Genomic DNA, 17,113 nt, shown 5'->3' on the forward strand with positions numbered 1-17,113 from the left:
CCTACTTCAGTTTTATCCCCTGACTTATAAAGTGGAATTATTTTGCTATGTTTCATTAAATTGGAAAAAACACCGTCAAAAATACATTTATTGAAGATAGTTACTAAATATGGAGCAATAACATCTATAGCGGTGTTAATAACTTTAACAGGCATGCCCCAATGGTCTTCAGTATTTTTTAAATTTAATTGTTTAAATGTTTCCGTAATTGTAGCAATGTCAATAAATGTCAATTTAAATGTAACCGGACACGAAGCAACATTGTCTGTTAGGGAAAGTACTCTCTGCTCCCAAAATGTTAGGGAATTTACTCTGTATATATATATAGGGAAAAATAAGTGTGGAAGCGTCAGTCACGTACCTGTATGGTTCTGCGGATTTCTTGGGCTTCAGGGTCTCGAAGATATCTTCGCTAGCTTTACAGTTTCACAGTAGGTTTAACACAGTTCTAATTTATATTAATTCACAACACAATGCGCGCGCGCGTCAAGGCCGCTGTACGGTCAGTTCAGTACTGTAGGTAAGGGAGGGGAAGGGAACGCGCGGGAACACAAACTAACGGACTCTAATATAATAATCTGTGCTTACGATGATACAGGGTAGATTTTGAAGCCCCCGCTCTAAACAGCTGTGATGTTTACGGAACAAATTATCAAAATTAAGGGAAAAATTACAAGGTAATGGAGCTATACAATACATTACTCAATAGGGAGGCGTATCAGTTTTGTAAGAGAACGTTTTAAGGAACCAGTAGAGGTTTTGACCTCGACTACTCGAATTACACCGTCTTGACCAAGAAATAACTGTACTATACGTCCGCGGCGCCACTCCAAAGGAGGGAGGTTGTCATCCTTTATCAAAACCAATTCATCAACATTAGGAGGATTCATAGGAGAAGTCCACTTATTACGAGTTTGAAGGGTTGATAGGTACTCTGAATGCCACCGCGACCAAAAATGTTGAGTAATTTGTTGCAATAAGTGAAAGCGTGAAATGCGATGCTGCTTCTCGTCTCTCAATGGGTACTCGGGTAACGCAGTAAGGGGTTGACCAATGAGAAAGTGACCAGGGGTTAACACTTCAAGATCATTGGGATCTTGAGATAAGGAACACAAAGGCCGAGAGTTAAGTACAGGCTCAATTTTTGCAAATACAGTGGTCAATTCTTCAAAGGTAAGGGGATTTTCACCGATTACTCGTTTAAGGTGCGTCTTGGCAGACTTAACGGCTGCTTCAAACAATCCTCCCCAATAAGGACAGGCCGGTGGGTCAAATTCCCAATTTATATTCTTGCGGGCTAGTTGTGAAGCAAGATCATCATGCTTTTGGGACAGGAATGAATCAAGCTCTCTAATATAGTTACTCGCTCCTATATAATTTCGTCCACAATCCGAACGCATAAGGGTAGGTAATCCGCGACGCGCAACAAATCGGGTAAAGGTAGATAGGAAAGATTCAGTCGTAAGGTCGGATACTACTTCTAAATGTACCGCTTTAGTTCACAGGCAAACAAATACACACAGATAACTCTTTACTATTTTCTTATTTCGATAGGATTGTACTTTAGTATAGAAAGAGCCCGCAAAGTCAGTGCCAACACGAGAAAATGGTCTAGCCGAAGTAACCTGGTCCGTGGGTAGATCACCCATAGGGGGTTGAGATACGGATGCTTTAAGGCGGTAACAAGAGAGACAATGAAATATTATGTTTTGAATAGCACGTCGGGCCGCGACGGTTCACCTATACCCATAAGTATATTACAAATATTTAGTTCAAAAATTGTATTAGATTTTAAAAACAATTCATTTTAGGACTTTAATTCACTAACTAAACATTGATTTAATTTCTATAAACTAGATTATTTAAAAAATAAAATAATTATAAATAGAAACATCATATGGTTTAATAAATAAGATATATTAAATAATTTTACGTAAAAACAATACAAAAATAATATTAAATAAAAATTGTTTCAATCTTATTTCATAGAATTCATCAGCTCAAAACGATAGCTTTGATTTACGCACACTAATGTACATTGGTAAACAAAAATGTCTATAAATAGCCAATATGGGTGTTAGAAGGGATTAGTCGGGAGTGACCGTGAGGTGAGCAAGTGTTTAATTAATTATTTTATTAGTGGTTCCTGTCGAGCATCTCGGTAAGTGATTTAATTCTTTTACTTTAAATGAGGCATTCTGAAATTTATTGAGAAGATAATATTTAGGATGTGTTGATCCAGCTAAATTTATAATTGCAAATAATAGGATTATTAAACTCGGTTAGATGTATGTTAAGTCGACTTATGGCCATAATCTAAGCCTTGTTTAAATGTTAGATATTAAAGTTATAATAAGATTGAGAGCCTCTATGGTTTGGTGGTAAGCTGTACGCTGTTTCCTGCAGTCGCGGGTTCGAGTTACATGCGTAGCGCATGTAAATTATTATGCAGACATACATGTGTATAATTTTGTTATTTTCTGTTATTGAGTTATTGTGTGCATGTTAGTATTATAAAATCATTTTCTCTAGGTATTACATATGTTTATTTACTTTTTTATAAATTGTGTGATTTTATTATTTTTATATTATTGTTTTATTTTGTGCATGTTAGTATTATAAAATTATTTTCTTTAGGTTCTACATGTGTTTATTTCCTTTTCTACATATAAATTGTGTGTTTTACTATGTGCTTAAATCCTATGTAATTGTACATCATACAATGGGTAAAATATATATTAGAATAATTGAATCTTTACGTACGTTATAGTCTCTAGAAATTCGTGTATCGGTTTATATTATATTTATTTATTTCTTAAGCATATACGTTATACAGCGTTTGGTACTTTCTTGTTCGATGTTAAGGAATTTCCTCATGTTAAAATCTTCAACGTTTATAGGTAATTTAATATTTACAATAAGAATTCAGATAATAGCAAATTTACTTTAAATAAATAAAAGTAATCTAATGGAGTTATAATAGAACTTTGTTGCACTTGTGTAGCTATTAATAATTCAATTACTTGCCAACGGTAAATATTTCCCTTACTAAATTCATCTATTAATTATTTATTTCAAATATTTTATTACTAACACAGAATAACTAGCTTTGTAGTATTCTTTGTTTGTGATAGTAATGCAAGGTTGCTATTTCAAATAGAGGGATACTGCCTGGTTGGGATTTAGTACTTACCCATACTACAATTATATACATTCTACAAAAGGTGTCGCATGGGGGAGTTCGTGGTTACTGAAGGCTTCACTAGAAGGAGGAAAATATTTGTATCGATGATTGAACTATTGAAGTGACATTTTCCAAGAGTTTTTGATGATATATTATGATCCGTAAATCTCTATGGAGGCTTTAGTAAGGAAGTATAATTTCTGAATTAGTTGTGGAAGTTTTCATCAGGAGGAGAGAGAGGCTCAGATCGATGAATCTATGATGAAGTCACATGTTCCATCATTTGAGGAGAGATGGGTCAAAGCTCGCAATGAAGGTTTTAGACCACGATCCCTGTGGAGATTTCTACAACCAATAGGGACTTCAGTTTAGTTGATAACTATGTGGTTATCTAGGTCTCACACCCTGAACTTTACTATATGTGCGTTATATGTGTGGTGTATCAATATAGAGATATGTTGCTACCTTGGACATATGGTGTTATGTAGGTAAAGATTTAGGACACATATCACATTTATTATATAATACAAATTATTACACTGCACAAATATGTATATAATAGATGAATTAATCCGTAATCAATATTATCTATATTAATCAGCTGAAGCAATAGCAATGCTGTTCAATATGACTCCCTTATAGCTATAGAGACTTATTTTGCTTTCCGTAAATAGTAGAATTGCCTAATTATAATATATAGTTATCATATAACAACAGATATGTAATTGTGAAAATTGTACGCATTGGGGGGTTTATTAGATGAGATCTGGGAGTTTACCAGAAGTAGTGAAGGTGAGTGTTAGTGCATTTTAAAAGGGTCCTTTAAACCTACACCCGTGTCACAAGTCTCGGGCACCACTTGTGGTTCTCTCCCTGAACCATCAGTGGCCAGTATGAGGGCCTAAATCGTCATCATAATTAGTGGGTTTAATAAACGTATACATATAATAATAATAATCTCAGGACAATTCACACACATATAAAAGTATAATTACTAATTAAACTGGTATCTATTAATTCTTATTGGTTATTATTAGAGTATTTCTTCGGTTCTTTATTAATTAAGATATTTATTATTATTTTCCTTGTTCCAGACAATTCAATAAAATAAAAGTTTATTTTAAGGTCCTTGGCCTTAATAACAAATACTAATTACTTTAGTGTTCAACTTACTGTAGTGCTCAACTTAATCATATTAGGACTCTTAGTCCTTTAATTTATATATACATATTATGTATATATGTTTATGTATACATAAATATAATCACTTCTATGGGCTTCGGTCCTCAATCTATATATATTTATGATTATCCATTTTTATGGCTAATCATTTCATCAATTATCTTAGACTTTGGCCTTTACATCTAAGGACTCCGGTCCTGTATCACATCGACTATCCACCTAGTGGATGTTCATACATCACAATAATCCATGTCATAGACCTTTGACATTATTATCTATATTATTCTGATTATTTCACTATGTGATTAATCAAATCCTACTGATATATATTTGGACGTGCAGTCCTTATATAAACTAAACATTATCTTCTAGTTGGTTCATCATGTGGATCATCCAGACATGTCTATTTAGATTTGGGACTTATGGTCCTCGCTTACAATATCTCACTAATATAATGATTACAATGTAAGTAATCTTATTTAAATATAACATATCATAACAGAGCCTAGCTCTGATTAACGAATACATAATCCTTATTTCCTCGAGTATTATCGGTATTAATGAAATTTATAAATTATACATGCTATGTTTGTAATATAGCAATTATCAACATTATATATTGGATTGACCAATATTGTGGTGTTGATGGCATCGGGCTATCATACCACTCTACTATTTATCGTACTGCAATTACGGGTGATCTCCAATGTCACATTATAGGGCTGAAGGGATACTGGGATCCATTAGTAAGTTCTGGCTTTTGAGTGACCTCCTAGTTTCTGTTACGACTCGTATCTTCAGTCTGATCTCCACTGTCGCACTGGGGCCGGGGTGTTCCCAATTAGGTGGGCTCTGTGACTGAGTGATGCTGGGATTTAGTTTCGAGGTCGGCAGTCTCTTTGACGGTCTCTCTATCGCCTCATGGAACTGAAGGGGTCAATATCCATAAGTAAGCTTCTGTGTCGTGAGTGATCCTGAATTCAGTTCGATTTGCCTTTGGCAACTATATCTTTATTTATCTACTTGAAGCATCACAAGCTTGGTGAAGCCACTTGTAATGTTGATTTAATAATATAAACTAAACTTGTTTTGGTGCTGAGAATACTCATCCCATCTCACCTTCAAATGGTGTATATCGCAATCCTACTTTGCATATTCCATATTCAAGGGGGAAGGAACAAGTTAGTTGGTAAGTCTTCCACTTGAGGCTTGGCGTGTGGATGGAGCCAGTCTCCTCTGCCCCTTAGGGGGCCCTCTTAATTATTAAAACCATAATGATTTCACTTTAAATTATTTACTGTATAATTATTATTCATAACATATACTTTGTATCATAATTTGTATTATCGAGATATGTATTTATCTCGTAGTTATTACTCCGTCATATACCAATCAAAGAATCTATAGTTACTACACATACACAACAGGTCCTCCGATACTAGACGATCACATATCATTATTTATATGGCCAAATGATTGAGTGTTCTCGTTTCTGATCTATATATTTAAATAATTATTATATTATCCAATTAATTAGAAGAAGAGAATAAAATATTATCCAAAAAACTTATTAGGGAAAGGGGCGATCGTTACAGCCGATAATATCCAGTATTCACGGGAAAGGATAGCATGTAAGGCATTAGGACCAGCATGAGAATTTTTCGATATGATAATGGGAAATTATTAATTTAACAAGGGGGCCAGACTTAGGTAAAAGTAATGGGTGACGAGCATCGTATGGGAGTTCAGAATTACGTATACGTCCGCCAACTCTGACTAAACCGTTTTCATCTAGGAAACACGACAGCCGTTTTAAAGGGGATTTAATAACATTACCGCATTTTAAGGATTCTATTTCGTTAGAAAATGCATGTAACTGGGTTGCTTTAATAAGCATCAACAAAGAATTACGTCGTTCGTCAACAGAAAGGTAAGGATTAATAACACGTAAATTAACATATTTAACATTATAAATAAAACGCAGAATAAAGCCTAACACTCCGACTAGTTTATTTAAGGAACTATACCGGTCGAGGAGAAACGAGAGATCCATAGCTAGCGTAGGTATTTCAATTAACAAACAGCGAAGGCCAGGTAAAGAATCAATAGGATTGTTTGTCAAGTCTGCACCAATAGGCCAATGATTAGGGAATTCTGTCAACCAGGAAGGAGAGCACCATAGATCATGGTTAAGAAGAGACGATGCGCTAAGACCTCGGGAAGCGCAATCGCTAGGGTTAATAGAACCAGGAACATGATGCCACTCGGAAGGGAAATCGGATGAGATGATTTGAGACACGCGGTTTGCTTCGAATGTTTGAAGCAGGTGAGGAGGAGTCTTTATCCATGCCAGCACAATTTTGCTATCCGTCCAACTATGGATAGCATCCAACACGATTACCTTCTGTAGACAAATGGTAACGTGATGAATTAATTTTGTGAGGAGCACAGCTCCTTGCAATTCCAGCTTGGGAATTGTGAGACGAGTACGGATAGGGGCAATCTTACTCTTAGAAATGAGGAGATGGACGGAGCAATGGCCAGAATAGGATTCAGTCCTAAGGTATACAACAGCTGCATAACCAGCCTCCGAAGCATCACAAAAGCCGTGTAAGGAAATGGAAGTGGCATCCGCAGGCAATATCCGACGAGGAATGCTCAGCTGTTTAATATTCTCCTGGTCTTGTACAAATAATAACCACTCATCAGAAAGGGATTGGTTAAGAGGTTTATCCCAGTTGAGGCCCGACATCCATAGACGTTGTATAAACGCTTTGGCTTTAAATACAACTGGAGATATTCATCCACATGGATCATAAATACGATCGATGAGGGAGAGAACTGTACGCTTGGTTAGGGACTTCTGAGGCTTAAAGGAAAAACTGCATGTAAAGGAATCTGCAGTCGGATTATACTGAATACCAAGTACAGGAATGGTTGGTGGGTTATCTGGGTCATGAAATTCACATGGACTCTGTAGATGTTCGAGGGGTATGTCTTTGAGCAATTCGGGTTCATTACTGATCCATTTTCTCAACTCATAACCACCACAGGCCATTAGGGACTGAAGTTCTGTTTTTAATATTTGAGCTTCACCGAGTGAACTCGCTCCGGTTAGGCAGTCATCAACATAAATATCATTTACCAGAACAGCAGCTGCTCGTGGGTATGATGAGCGCTCACGTTCAGCAAGCTCTAAAAGGGTACGAATGGAAATGTAGGGACTAGACCGTAGGCCGTAAGTATTTGTAGCTAACTCGTACGTAACAAGAAGTGCAGATGGGGATTCACGCCACAAGATTAACTGATACTGACGATCATTGGGGTGCACCCAGGTCATCCGGAACATCATTTTTATGTCTGTCACAAAGACCACAGCATGTCTACGGAAATTAAGAAGGATATGAGTGATATCTCGTTGGAGCTTGGGACCTGTGTGTAAACACTGGTTTAATGAAATACCATTAGAGGTTGGACTACTTCCATTAAAAACAACACGAATTTTAGAGTGGTCGTCGGCCTTAAACACTCCCTGATGGGGAATATAATAATGCTCAAGTAATGATGGATTATAGGAAATGGGAGACATATGGTGAAGATCTATGTACTCACGCATAAATATAATATATTTTTCACGAACCTCTGAGTTGGCATTGAAACGTCTTTCTAAATTTAGGAAACACTGAACCGCTGTAGACTTGGATTCACCAAGCTGGGGACGATCATAGATAAACGGAAGTCGGACCATAAAACGACCGTCACTCTCACGGGCGATTCCATTCTTAAAAATACGTTCGCACTCTAACTCCTCAGGATTGGGATTGAGAACTTGAGGCAGTTCCTCAATTTTCCAAAATTTATCTACGACCTGGGATAGAGAAATGCCAGTCATAGGGGGTTCAAGGTCGGGGAAATTACCAGCAACAGGTCCAGACAACACACAACCAAAAACGGTTGAAAGGCCGGTCAGACCATGAGGAAGAGAAATCGATTTTTCAGGTTGCATAATGTAACCGAACACGTCGGCACCTAACAATACCTCAATAGGCCCTGGTTTATAAAAGGAGGGGTTCGCTACGGAAAGGTGATTAGTACTATTAACGACAGGCCTAGGCAACTCAATCTCAGGATGGGGGCCTGCAATTACATCAACAACCACTGCAGGGTTGTTATCACAGGATACGATCTATGAACTGGTTTAAAGGTAAGGGGAGATAGACCCGCGGGAATATACAGATTGAATGTTGCCAATACCGCGAATAATAATAATAATAAATAATAATAAATTTATTTCATTAACATAGATGTTTTAGAATTTTTTTTTTTTTTTACATATCAACAATCACATATTCTTATTTATATACTTCCTTAAGCCGGGGCTGGGATCTCCTTGTAAGCATAATTAAATACTTGTGATAGGAGATCACGCTCTTCTAGGGTTATTTATTATTATATTAAGAATTTGTTTCTACTGTAAAAGACTGTGTGTGTGTGTGTGTGTGTGTGTGTGTGTATGTAAGTGTGGAAGGGTGTTGGGTGCAAATGTATGTTTATTAAAATATTATAATCATTGTATATATATATTACATTGTGACTACATTCCTCAGGACTACAGTCCAATTGCTCATAGACCATGCTGTCATCCAGAACTGTACAAAATAGCTTCAATTTCGTTATAGTTTTTAGATTTTAGCCATTTTGTTAAAACTTTTTTACAGGTATAAAGATTCATAGGGTAGATGTTAAGAATTTTATTTACAGCGTTATAAATATAAGTCGATTGTTTACCAAACTGTCTTCCAGCATAGGTCGATCTAACGGGTTGTACAGGTGCTACATTGTGCTTCCTTCTTTTGCTTAAAGATTTGGAGTCATAAAAGAGGTTTTTATGTACTCTTAATATTACTTGGATTATGTAAAGTTGCCTGGAAGAAAGAAGATCACACATCTGATAGAGCTTTTCCGTAGGAAATCTATGTTTCTGGAAATACATAACTTTTAATAAGGATCTCTGAGCTCTCTCAAGTTCTAGGAATTTAGTCTTTGCTGCTCCACCCCAGACAGGAATACAATAAGTTAGAATAGATTGAGCTATTGATGTATATATTTGATTTAACAATTCCTTATTTGTTACTAACCTTAATGTTCTAAATAGCCATACGAGTTTATGCATTCTGGACATTACAACATTTATATGGGCATACCAGGACAAACGCTGGTCAATAATTACGCCGAGGTACTTTACGCTTTCTTGTCTTTCAATGACGTCACAAGAGCATATGTTATAACTGTGGCTGTTAGCTGTATGAATTTTAATTTGATATGTAGGAGGCGGTTGTGTATTATTGTATTTAGAAAAGCATATGTAATTAGTTTTGGAGGCGTTCAACGTTAGGAAGTTTGTGTTCAGCCATTTGGCTATTTTGGTTAGTCCAGTTTCGGCAGAGATACGCACAGCATCCCAAGTGGGACCAGAGAATACCACCGCAGTATCATCAGCGTATGAGAAGACCTGTCCTTTCTCAATATCCAGGTTACACAAATTATTTATATATATTAAAAACAATGTAGGTCCTAAGACGCTACCTTGTGGCGTCCCGAAGGTTACATCGGCCTCATCACTAACAAGTTCCCCAACTCTGACTCTCTGCTTACGACCACATAGATAGTCCTTTAAAAGTTTTAAGGGATGTCCTCGAATACCTATATTCTCGAGTCTCTGTACCAGGGTGCACACAGAAATTGTATCAAAAGCTTTTTTTAAGTCAAGAAAAACTGTTATACATTTTTGGTTTTTATCTACGTTTTTAGTAATTTCAGATGTTAGGGAAATAGTAGCGTCTTCAGTCGAAATGCCCTGTCGGAAGCCGAATTGAGATTTTGAAAAAATATTAAATTTGTTTAGATAATTTATATTCTCGGCCAGAATTCGTCCAATATTAGAAAAATATCCATTAACAAAGTCAACAGATTCCTTAGGGGTTGGTCTACAATGCAATAGTTCATAACTGTTATTTTTTATTTTATTTCTGTGAGTTATGTCATTTATACACTTCCATAGCATTTTAGAATTCTTTTTATTTTTTAGCAATTGATCTCTTTCGAATTTATATTTAAGTTTTTTAATCAGATTATTACAATAATTTCGGTACCTTCTGTATGTAATTTTTAGTATTTCATTTTCTGGATTCCTTTTTAGCTTTTTTTGCATATTATTTCTATTTCTAATACAACGCAAAATACCTGGCGTTATCCATGGTTTAATTGTACGATATTTACATGATATAAATTTTGTTATTGTGTTGTCAGATATACTTTTTCTTAATATTTCTATTAATTGATCAGTCAGTAAGTTAGGGTTATTATTCAATAGTAAATCCGATAAAGTATTAGTTTTTAAATCTTGTACTGCTTTCTCGAAATCAGTAACAGTCCTCGTCTTTATACATTTACGGACGTTATTTTTGTTACGTAAAATTAATAATATCATGCAGTGGTCAGTGATAGTAGTATTAAAAACATTTATCTGTGCTGAGTTTGTACCACTATCAAGTTTCAAAATGAAGTGATCGAGACAATTACTATCCCTTGTTGGCAGTACATGACCCGGTAGCATGCCATGTGTTGCCAACATATTTAGGTATTGTAACCTATTGCTGCAATCATAAGTAGAGGTATCACTTTTCTCACCGTATCTTAAAGGTATCTAAATTTATATCACCAGTCAAAATTACATTCTTATAAGATTCCAAATTGTTTAAATGATTATCCAGTGTGTATATAAAATCGTCTGCGTTGTTATTAGAAGGAGAGCGATAGATACCCAGTAATAGGTCCTGAATTTGATGATAAGGGGACATTCAATTATTTGACAAAAGATACAATGTATATTTCTAAATCTTCTAAGAATAAAATAGCCACTTTAGTGGCTTATAATATTGACTTCATGAACAGTTTACATGGTAAACTTCAATATAAAAATTGTGACATAACAAATAATTCTATTAATTTTTGTTTAAATAGTGATATAAGTAATTTGACTGCAGATTTAAACTGCTAACAAAGACAAAGGGAAAGCAATTAGAATTGGTAATTGTTCATCAGAACATACAAAGTTTTCCCGGCAGTGAGTTAATTATACAATTATTTTTGGAAAAATACAATATTGACATTATCTGTTTCACTGAACATTGGCTTAAAGAAAGCAATATGATGTTCAGTTTAAATAATTATAATGTTGTCAGCTGCTTCAATAGAAAGTCAGTTAACAGAGGTGGGTCTATGATAATTGCAAGAAATAATATTAAAGTAAAGGAACGTGCTGACATTGTTAGACTTTCTATTGAGTGTTGTACAGAAATCTCATGTATAGAACTAGATAATTATATACTTATATGTGTTTATAGGCCTCCTAATAGTGATTATAATGTATTTGAAGAGGTGATGGAGGATATATTAAAAAAAGTATTTAATAGCAGTAAAAAAATCATTGTGTGTGGTGATTTTAACGTTGATATTCTTTGTAACACACCCACATGTACAAAAATTATTAGTTTATTTCAGTCTTTTAATTTGAGTAATGTCTTTCAAGACATTACTCAAATTAAAAGACTGAAGAAGGAGTTCCTGAAGGAACCCACTCGTGTAACCGCTACGACTGCTACTTGTCTTGACAATGTTTTTTGTAACTGTGAGTATATTGAAAAATTAATAATAAATAAACTTCCTTCAGATCACTGTGGTCAAGTTGTTAAGTTTAGTAATCAGACTAAAAAAAATACCAATAATAAAAGATCAAAAAGACAAATAAATGCTTACAATATTAATAAATACAAAAGCACGGTTAAATATAAATTAGACTTAGAGTTACAATCTGTCAGTCTTAATAATCCTGATATTCTTTACACCAAGTTAATTAGTCTTTTGTCAAAGGAATACCAGAATATTTTCAAGAACAGAGAATATTGTGTTAAATCTAAATTTACAGAATGGGCAACAGTAGGAATACTTAAAAGTAGAAACATTTTATTTGATTTATATGATCAAAAAAAATATAGATTTGATGACAAATTTACGACTTATGTGAGAAATTACTCTAAAATTTTCAAACAAGTTTGTATTGCCGCCAAATCTAATTTTATAAATAAACAAATTAATCAGTCCTCTGACAAAATTAAGACCATCTGGGGAATTATAAACAAAGAAACTGGACGGTCTGAAAAAGCCTGCAATCAATTCTCATTAAATTATGACAATAAGTTAATAACAGCAACAAAAGATATAGTTCATATTTTCCAAGATTTTTTTGCTAATATTCCGATTGATATTACATCTTCTCTAGACTCATCTCCAATTCGAGCAAAAACATTACTAGAGGCTAATGTCAGCCCTTGCTCTTTAACATTTAAATTTTCACATGTCAGCCCTTTTCATGTCATAAAAATATTCAAACAGTTAAATTTAAAAAATACGGAAGATCTCTGGGACATGTCAGTTAAAGTAGTTATTTATTTTTTATTTATTTAAACTCTTTATTGCACCAGACAAAGAAAACACACAAAATGATATAATACATAAACTGATACAAAAGGCGGTCTTATCGCTAAGCAATCTCTTCCAGACTACCAGTAGAGAAAGTAACATTAAGATAAGAAAATAGTAGGTGGTGCACGTAATGAACATAAATATACATTTGTACATAAATATATCTATTAATATATATAATAAAATATAAACATACGTAAACATACATATACTTAATAATGCACATATCTTCAGAAAATATGAAGGGAACTATGAGAAAGAGGACAATATGAACTTAAAGGGAAAGAAAGTGGGATTTGACAGAGACTTTGAAACTAGCAAGTGACTGAATGCTCCGAATGCAAGGTCCCCCTTGTGTTCCATAACCTGACAGCCTGGACAGAAAAGGATTTAGAATAGAAGGAAGTGGAATGAGAAGGATATCTGAGAAGGAGGTTGTTAACATTACGCGACGGATAGCTACTGTTCTCACTGAGAAATGTGAAACTGTCTTTTAGATAATCAGGAGTGTGGGGGTTAAAGAGAATGCTGTAAAGGAGTGAAAGGATGTGTAAGTTGCGACGAAGACGGATAGGGAGCCACTTGAGTTGAGTACGATAATGGGAAATATGATCATATTTGCGCAGACCAAATATGAAACGTATACATAAATTTTGAAGTCGCTCAAGTTTATTTAGTTGCTCTTCAGTGAGATCTAAATAGCAGGAGTCTGCGTAATCGAGGATAGGAAGAAGTAAGGAGTGAGCAAGTGCAATTTTGGTTTCAAAAGGGAGAAAGTTACGCAATCTGTTTAAGCTACCTGCTGCCGCAAACATTTTATTGCTGACCTCGGAGATTTGATGAGACCAAGACAAAGTACAGTCAAAAACAACGCCAAGATTTCTTACAGATTTCTTGTATTCAATAAGGACCCCATCAAAGACTACAGGTGGAAGGTCATTCCAAGATATTTGCGAAATATATCTGGAGCTACCTATAATGATGGCATGTGTCTTCGAGGGGTTCACAACAAGGCCGTAAGACTTACTCCAGGCAGATATACGGGCAAGATCATCATTAATTGTGGAAATGGCTTGAGAAATATCTACCAAGGTAGCCTGAGTGTAGATTTGGAGATCGTCTGCATAAAGATGGTAGGAAGATTGAAGTGTAGAAGTGATAGAGCCAATAAACAAAGCGAATAATAGAGGAGATAAGACACCACCCTGAGGCACGCCAGCTGACGTAAGGCACCAAGTAGACAAAGCGTCATCTATGCGAATACGCTGCCGACGCCCCAACAGGTAACTACGAAACCATTCAATTGCCGTTGGAGATATGTTGAGAGAGGACAACAAACCTAATAGGATATCAAAATCCACAGTATTAAAAGCGTTACTGAAATCAAGTAATGTGAGAACAGTAAGCTGAGAGTTCTCCATAGCAAGACGAATGTCGTCAGATATTTTCATAAGAGCGGTAGTCGTACTATGACCAGGGCGGAAACCAGATTGTAAAGGATTTAAAAGGTTATGTCTGGTTAGGAATGAATTAAGCTTTTGTTGGACTAAACGTTCAAAGGCTTTGGATAGGAAAGGAGAATGGAAATAGGACGATAATCTGCGAATGAGGTAGGAATGTTCTTTTTGGGTAGGGGAATAATGTAAGCATCTTTCCATTTGGAAGGAAAGACGCCGGAGGATAGAGATCTATTAAAAATAAAAGTAATGGAGGGCAAAATGATATCAAGAATAGGAATGATCATATTACGACTAACGCTATCAGTTCCCACGGCATTCGAAGAAATTGAAAGCAAGCTCTTCTCAACATCACAATCGGTCAATTTATCAAAGAAAAAAGGAGAACAGTCAGGGGTAGAAAAAGATGAAAGAGTACGTAAGGTATTTATTTTTCCAGTGATATCTATAGTAGGACAAGAACAAAAATGTTGATTGAGACATTCTATATCAATAGCAACAGGATTATCATGATGTTTTTTACCAACCCCTAGTGACTTAAGAAATTTCAGACTTTAGCTGGATCTCCATTTTCAACGGATTTATGAATGTGGCGTCTTTGAGCTTCTCTACACATCCTATTGCAGAGATTCCTGGCGTTGATGTAATCATTTCGAAATCTGTCGGGGTTCGACTTGAACTTTGTCTTGGCCCTATTCTTCCTCAGTATTACAGTCTTAATCTCATCTGTGAGCCAGGGTGCAGGCAAATGCCTAACTCTAACAGGGCGGATAGGGGCATGTCTATCGTAAAGATCTACAATCAGTTTATTGAATAGATCAACTTGTTCGTTAACGTTAGGTAAAGTGCTGATAGTTGACCAATCACAATTTGAAGCGTCTTTGCGTAAACAATCCATGTCCATAGAACCAAAACTGCGCTGCATAAGGATTTTGTGTTTCATTTTAGGTGGGCGAATTTTATAGGAAAGGTAAATGAGGTTATGAAAGGAGAAACCATCTGCAGGGAATTGACCAAAATGGGCAACATGGTCAGGAGATGAAACGAGGATTAAATCGAGCAAGGAAGGATTGCAACTAGGGAAGAAATGGGTAGCGCTAAGAGGTAGGATATTTAGGTTGCAGGCGTTAACTACAGACTGAAGACGATTTGCCCGGTAGTCATTTTTTAAGAGGCAGGTGTTAAAGTCACCCATAATAATGGTATGACTATAGGAAGGAATCAGGTTCTCTAGGAGCTGTTCAAATATGGAAAAATAGTCAACCGAAGGTGATGGGCTGTAAAACACTCCTAGGAGAATTTTGGAATGGGAAAGCGTGACTTCGATAAAAAGGTGCTCAGGTTCATAGGAAGGGTTAGTGCTGACGGAGGAGTTAATTAAAACGAAAGGGATATCGGAGCGCATTATATATGGCAACACCACCGCCTCCCCTGCCAGTGCGATCACATCTAATTAGACGGAAACCGGGTAAAGAGTATGAGATGGAAGAAAGACAGGGCTTCAGCCATGACTCTGAAATGAAGATGGCGTGAAGATTATTAACTTTAAATGTCGCTAGCATTTCAGGAAAATGTGCTGGTATACTTTGTGCGTTAATATGAACGGCATTAAAGTTCTTAGGTAGTTCTGAAAAGGTATTATTTAATATTTCATCTAAAGGAAGAGATGCGCTATGAAAACTGTCATCGCTGTTAAGAGACGAAGCAGAATTAAATGAGTCATCAGTATCACTATTCATAGGCGTATGTGCACAAAATTAATATATAAATATAATACAAAATATGTATATAAAAACAACAATAATAATATACAAAAATTACAAAAATATTTTATCTATGTATCTACCTGCAAGTAGTAGGTGTTAAAATTAAATAAATTATATCTTTTACAACAAAAACGAAAACAAAAACAAATATAAACACTCAGATTGAATTAAGGTGGCAATATTAAAGACTATGGCTGTATGAATATAATGCCAAAAAGTAAAAAATTTGCCATTTTGGCCAAAATTACCATAAATACGTATTACATTGTCAGATCTGTCAAATGTCAAGTCAGTCACTGTCATAAATGCCAAATGTCATCAAAGTGAAAATAATTAATTATATTTGTTTTTAATGTGGGTTGGTAATTGTATAAAAGTATTTTTTAAAAAAACAAATGAAAAACAAATGTTATATAGTGTGCTACCTACGAAATTTACCTACCCACAGAATTTTGAGAATAAGAAAGACCACACGTGAATAATACTGCCACCACAACCACTTATTCAGCTAGTTCGTAGTTAGTTCATTCATAGATATTGTTGCTCCTTATCTAGCTACTATTTTCAATAAATGTGTTGATAATGGCGTGTTTCCTCAATTAATGAAATTTAGCAAATTAATTCCACTCTTTAAATCTGGAGATAGATTTGAGCTAGGCAACTATAGACCAATTTCTATTTTGCCAGTTCTAAGTAAAGTATTTGAAAAGATTATGTTTAACCAAATGTTAAAATACTTCAGGGATAACGGACTGCTTCACAGTCAGCAATATGGTTTCATTGCCGGCAAGTCTACTACTGATGCAGGTGTAGCGCTTATTACACATATATTCGAATCATGGGAAAAATCACAGGATGCTCTCGGCGTTTTTTGTGACTTGTCGAAGGCGTTTGATTGCGTAGATCATGAAACACTTTTGTACAAGCTCAAACATTATGGTATTAGAGATAATGACCTAAGTCTAATGAAAACTTATCTA

The 17,113-nt window shown here is 35.3% G+C and overlaps 2 protein-coding genes across 2 annotated transcripts; both read right to left on the minus strand.

Annotated features, from left to right (window-relative positions):
• Nucleotides 1–698: 698 nt before the first annotated feature.
• Nucleotides 699–1,400, minus strand: LOC131844919 (uncharacterized). The gene has a single exon (XM_059193914.1). It carries the CDS (start codon nucleotides 1,398–1,400, stop codon nucleotides 699–701), a length of 702 nt encoding a protein of 233 aa, XP_059049897.1.
• A 5,766-nt stretch (nucleotides 1,401–7,166) lies between these two features.
• Nucleotides 7,167–8,372, minus strand: LOC131844920 (uncharacterized). The gene has a single exon (XM_059193915.1). The coding sequence runs from the start codon at nucleotides 8,370–8,372 to the stop codon at nucleotides 7,167–7,169; it is 1,206 nt and encodes a 401-aa protein (XP_059049898.1).
• Between the last annotated feature and the right edge of the window lie 8,741 nt (nucleotides 8,373–17,113).

Source organism: Achroia grisella, unplaced genomic scaffold (genome assembly GCF_030625045.1).
Source record: "Achroia grisella isolate CSIRO2021 unplaced genomic scaffold, CSIRO_AGI_Agris_v1 utg423, whole genome shotgun sequence".
Taxonomy (NCBI): Eukaryota; Metazoa; Arthropoda; class Insecta; order Lepidoptera; family Pyralidae; genus Achroia; species Achroia grisella.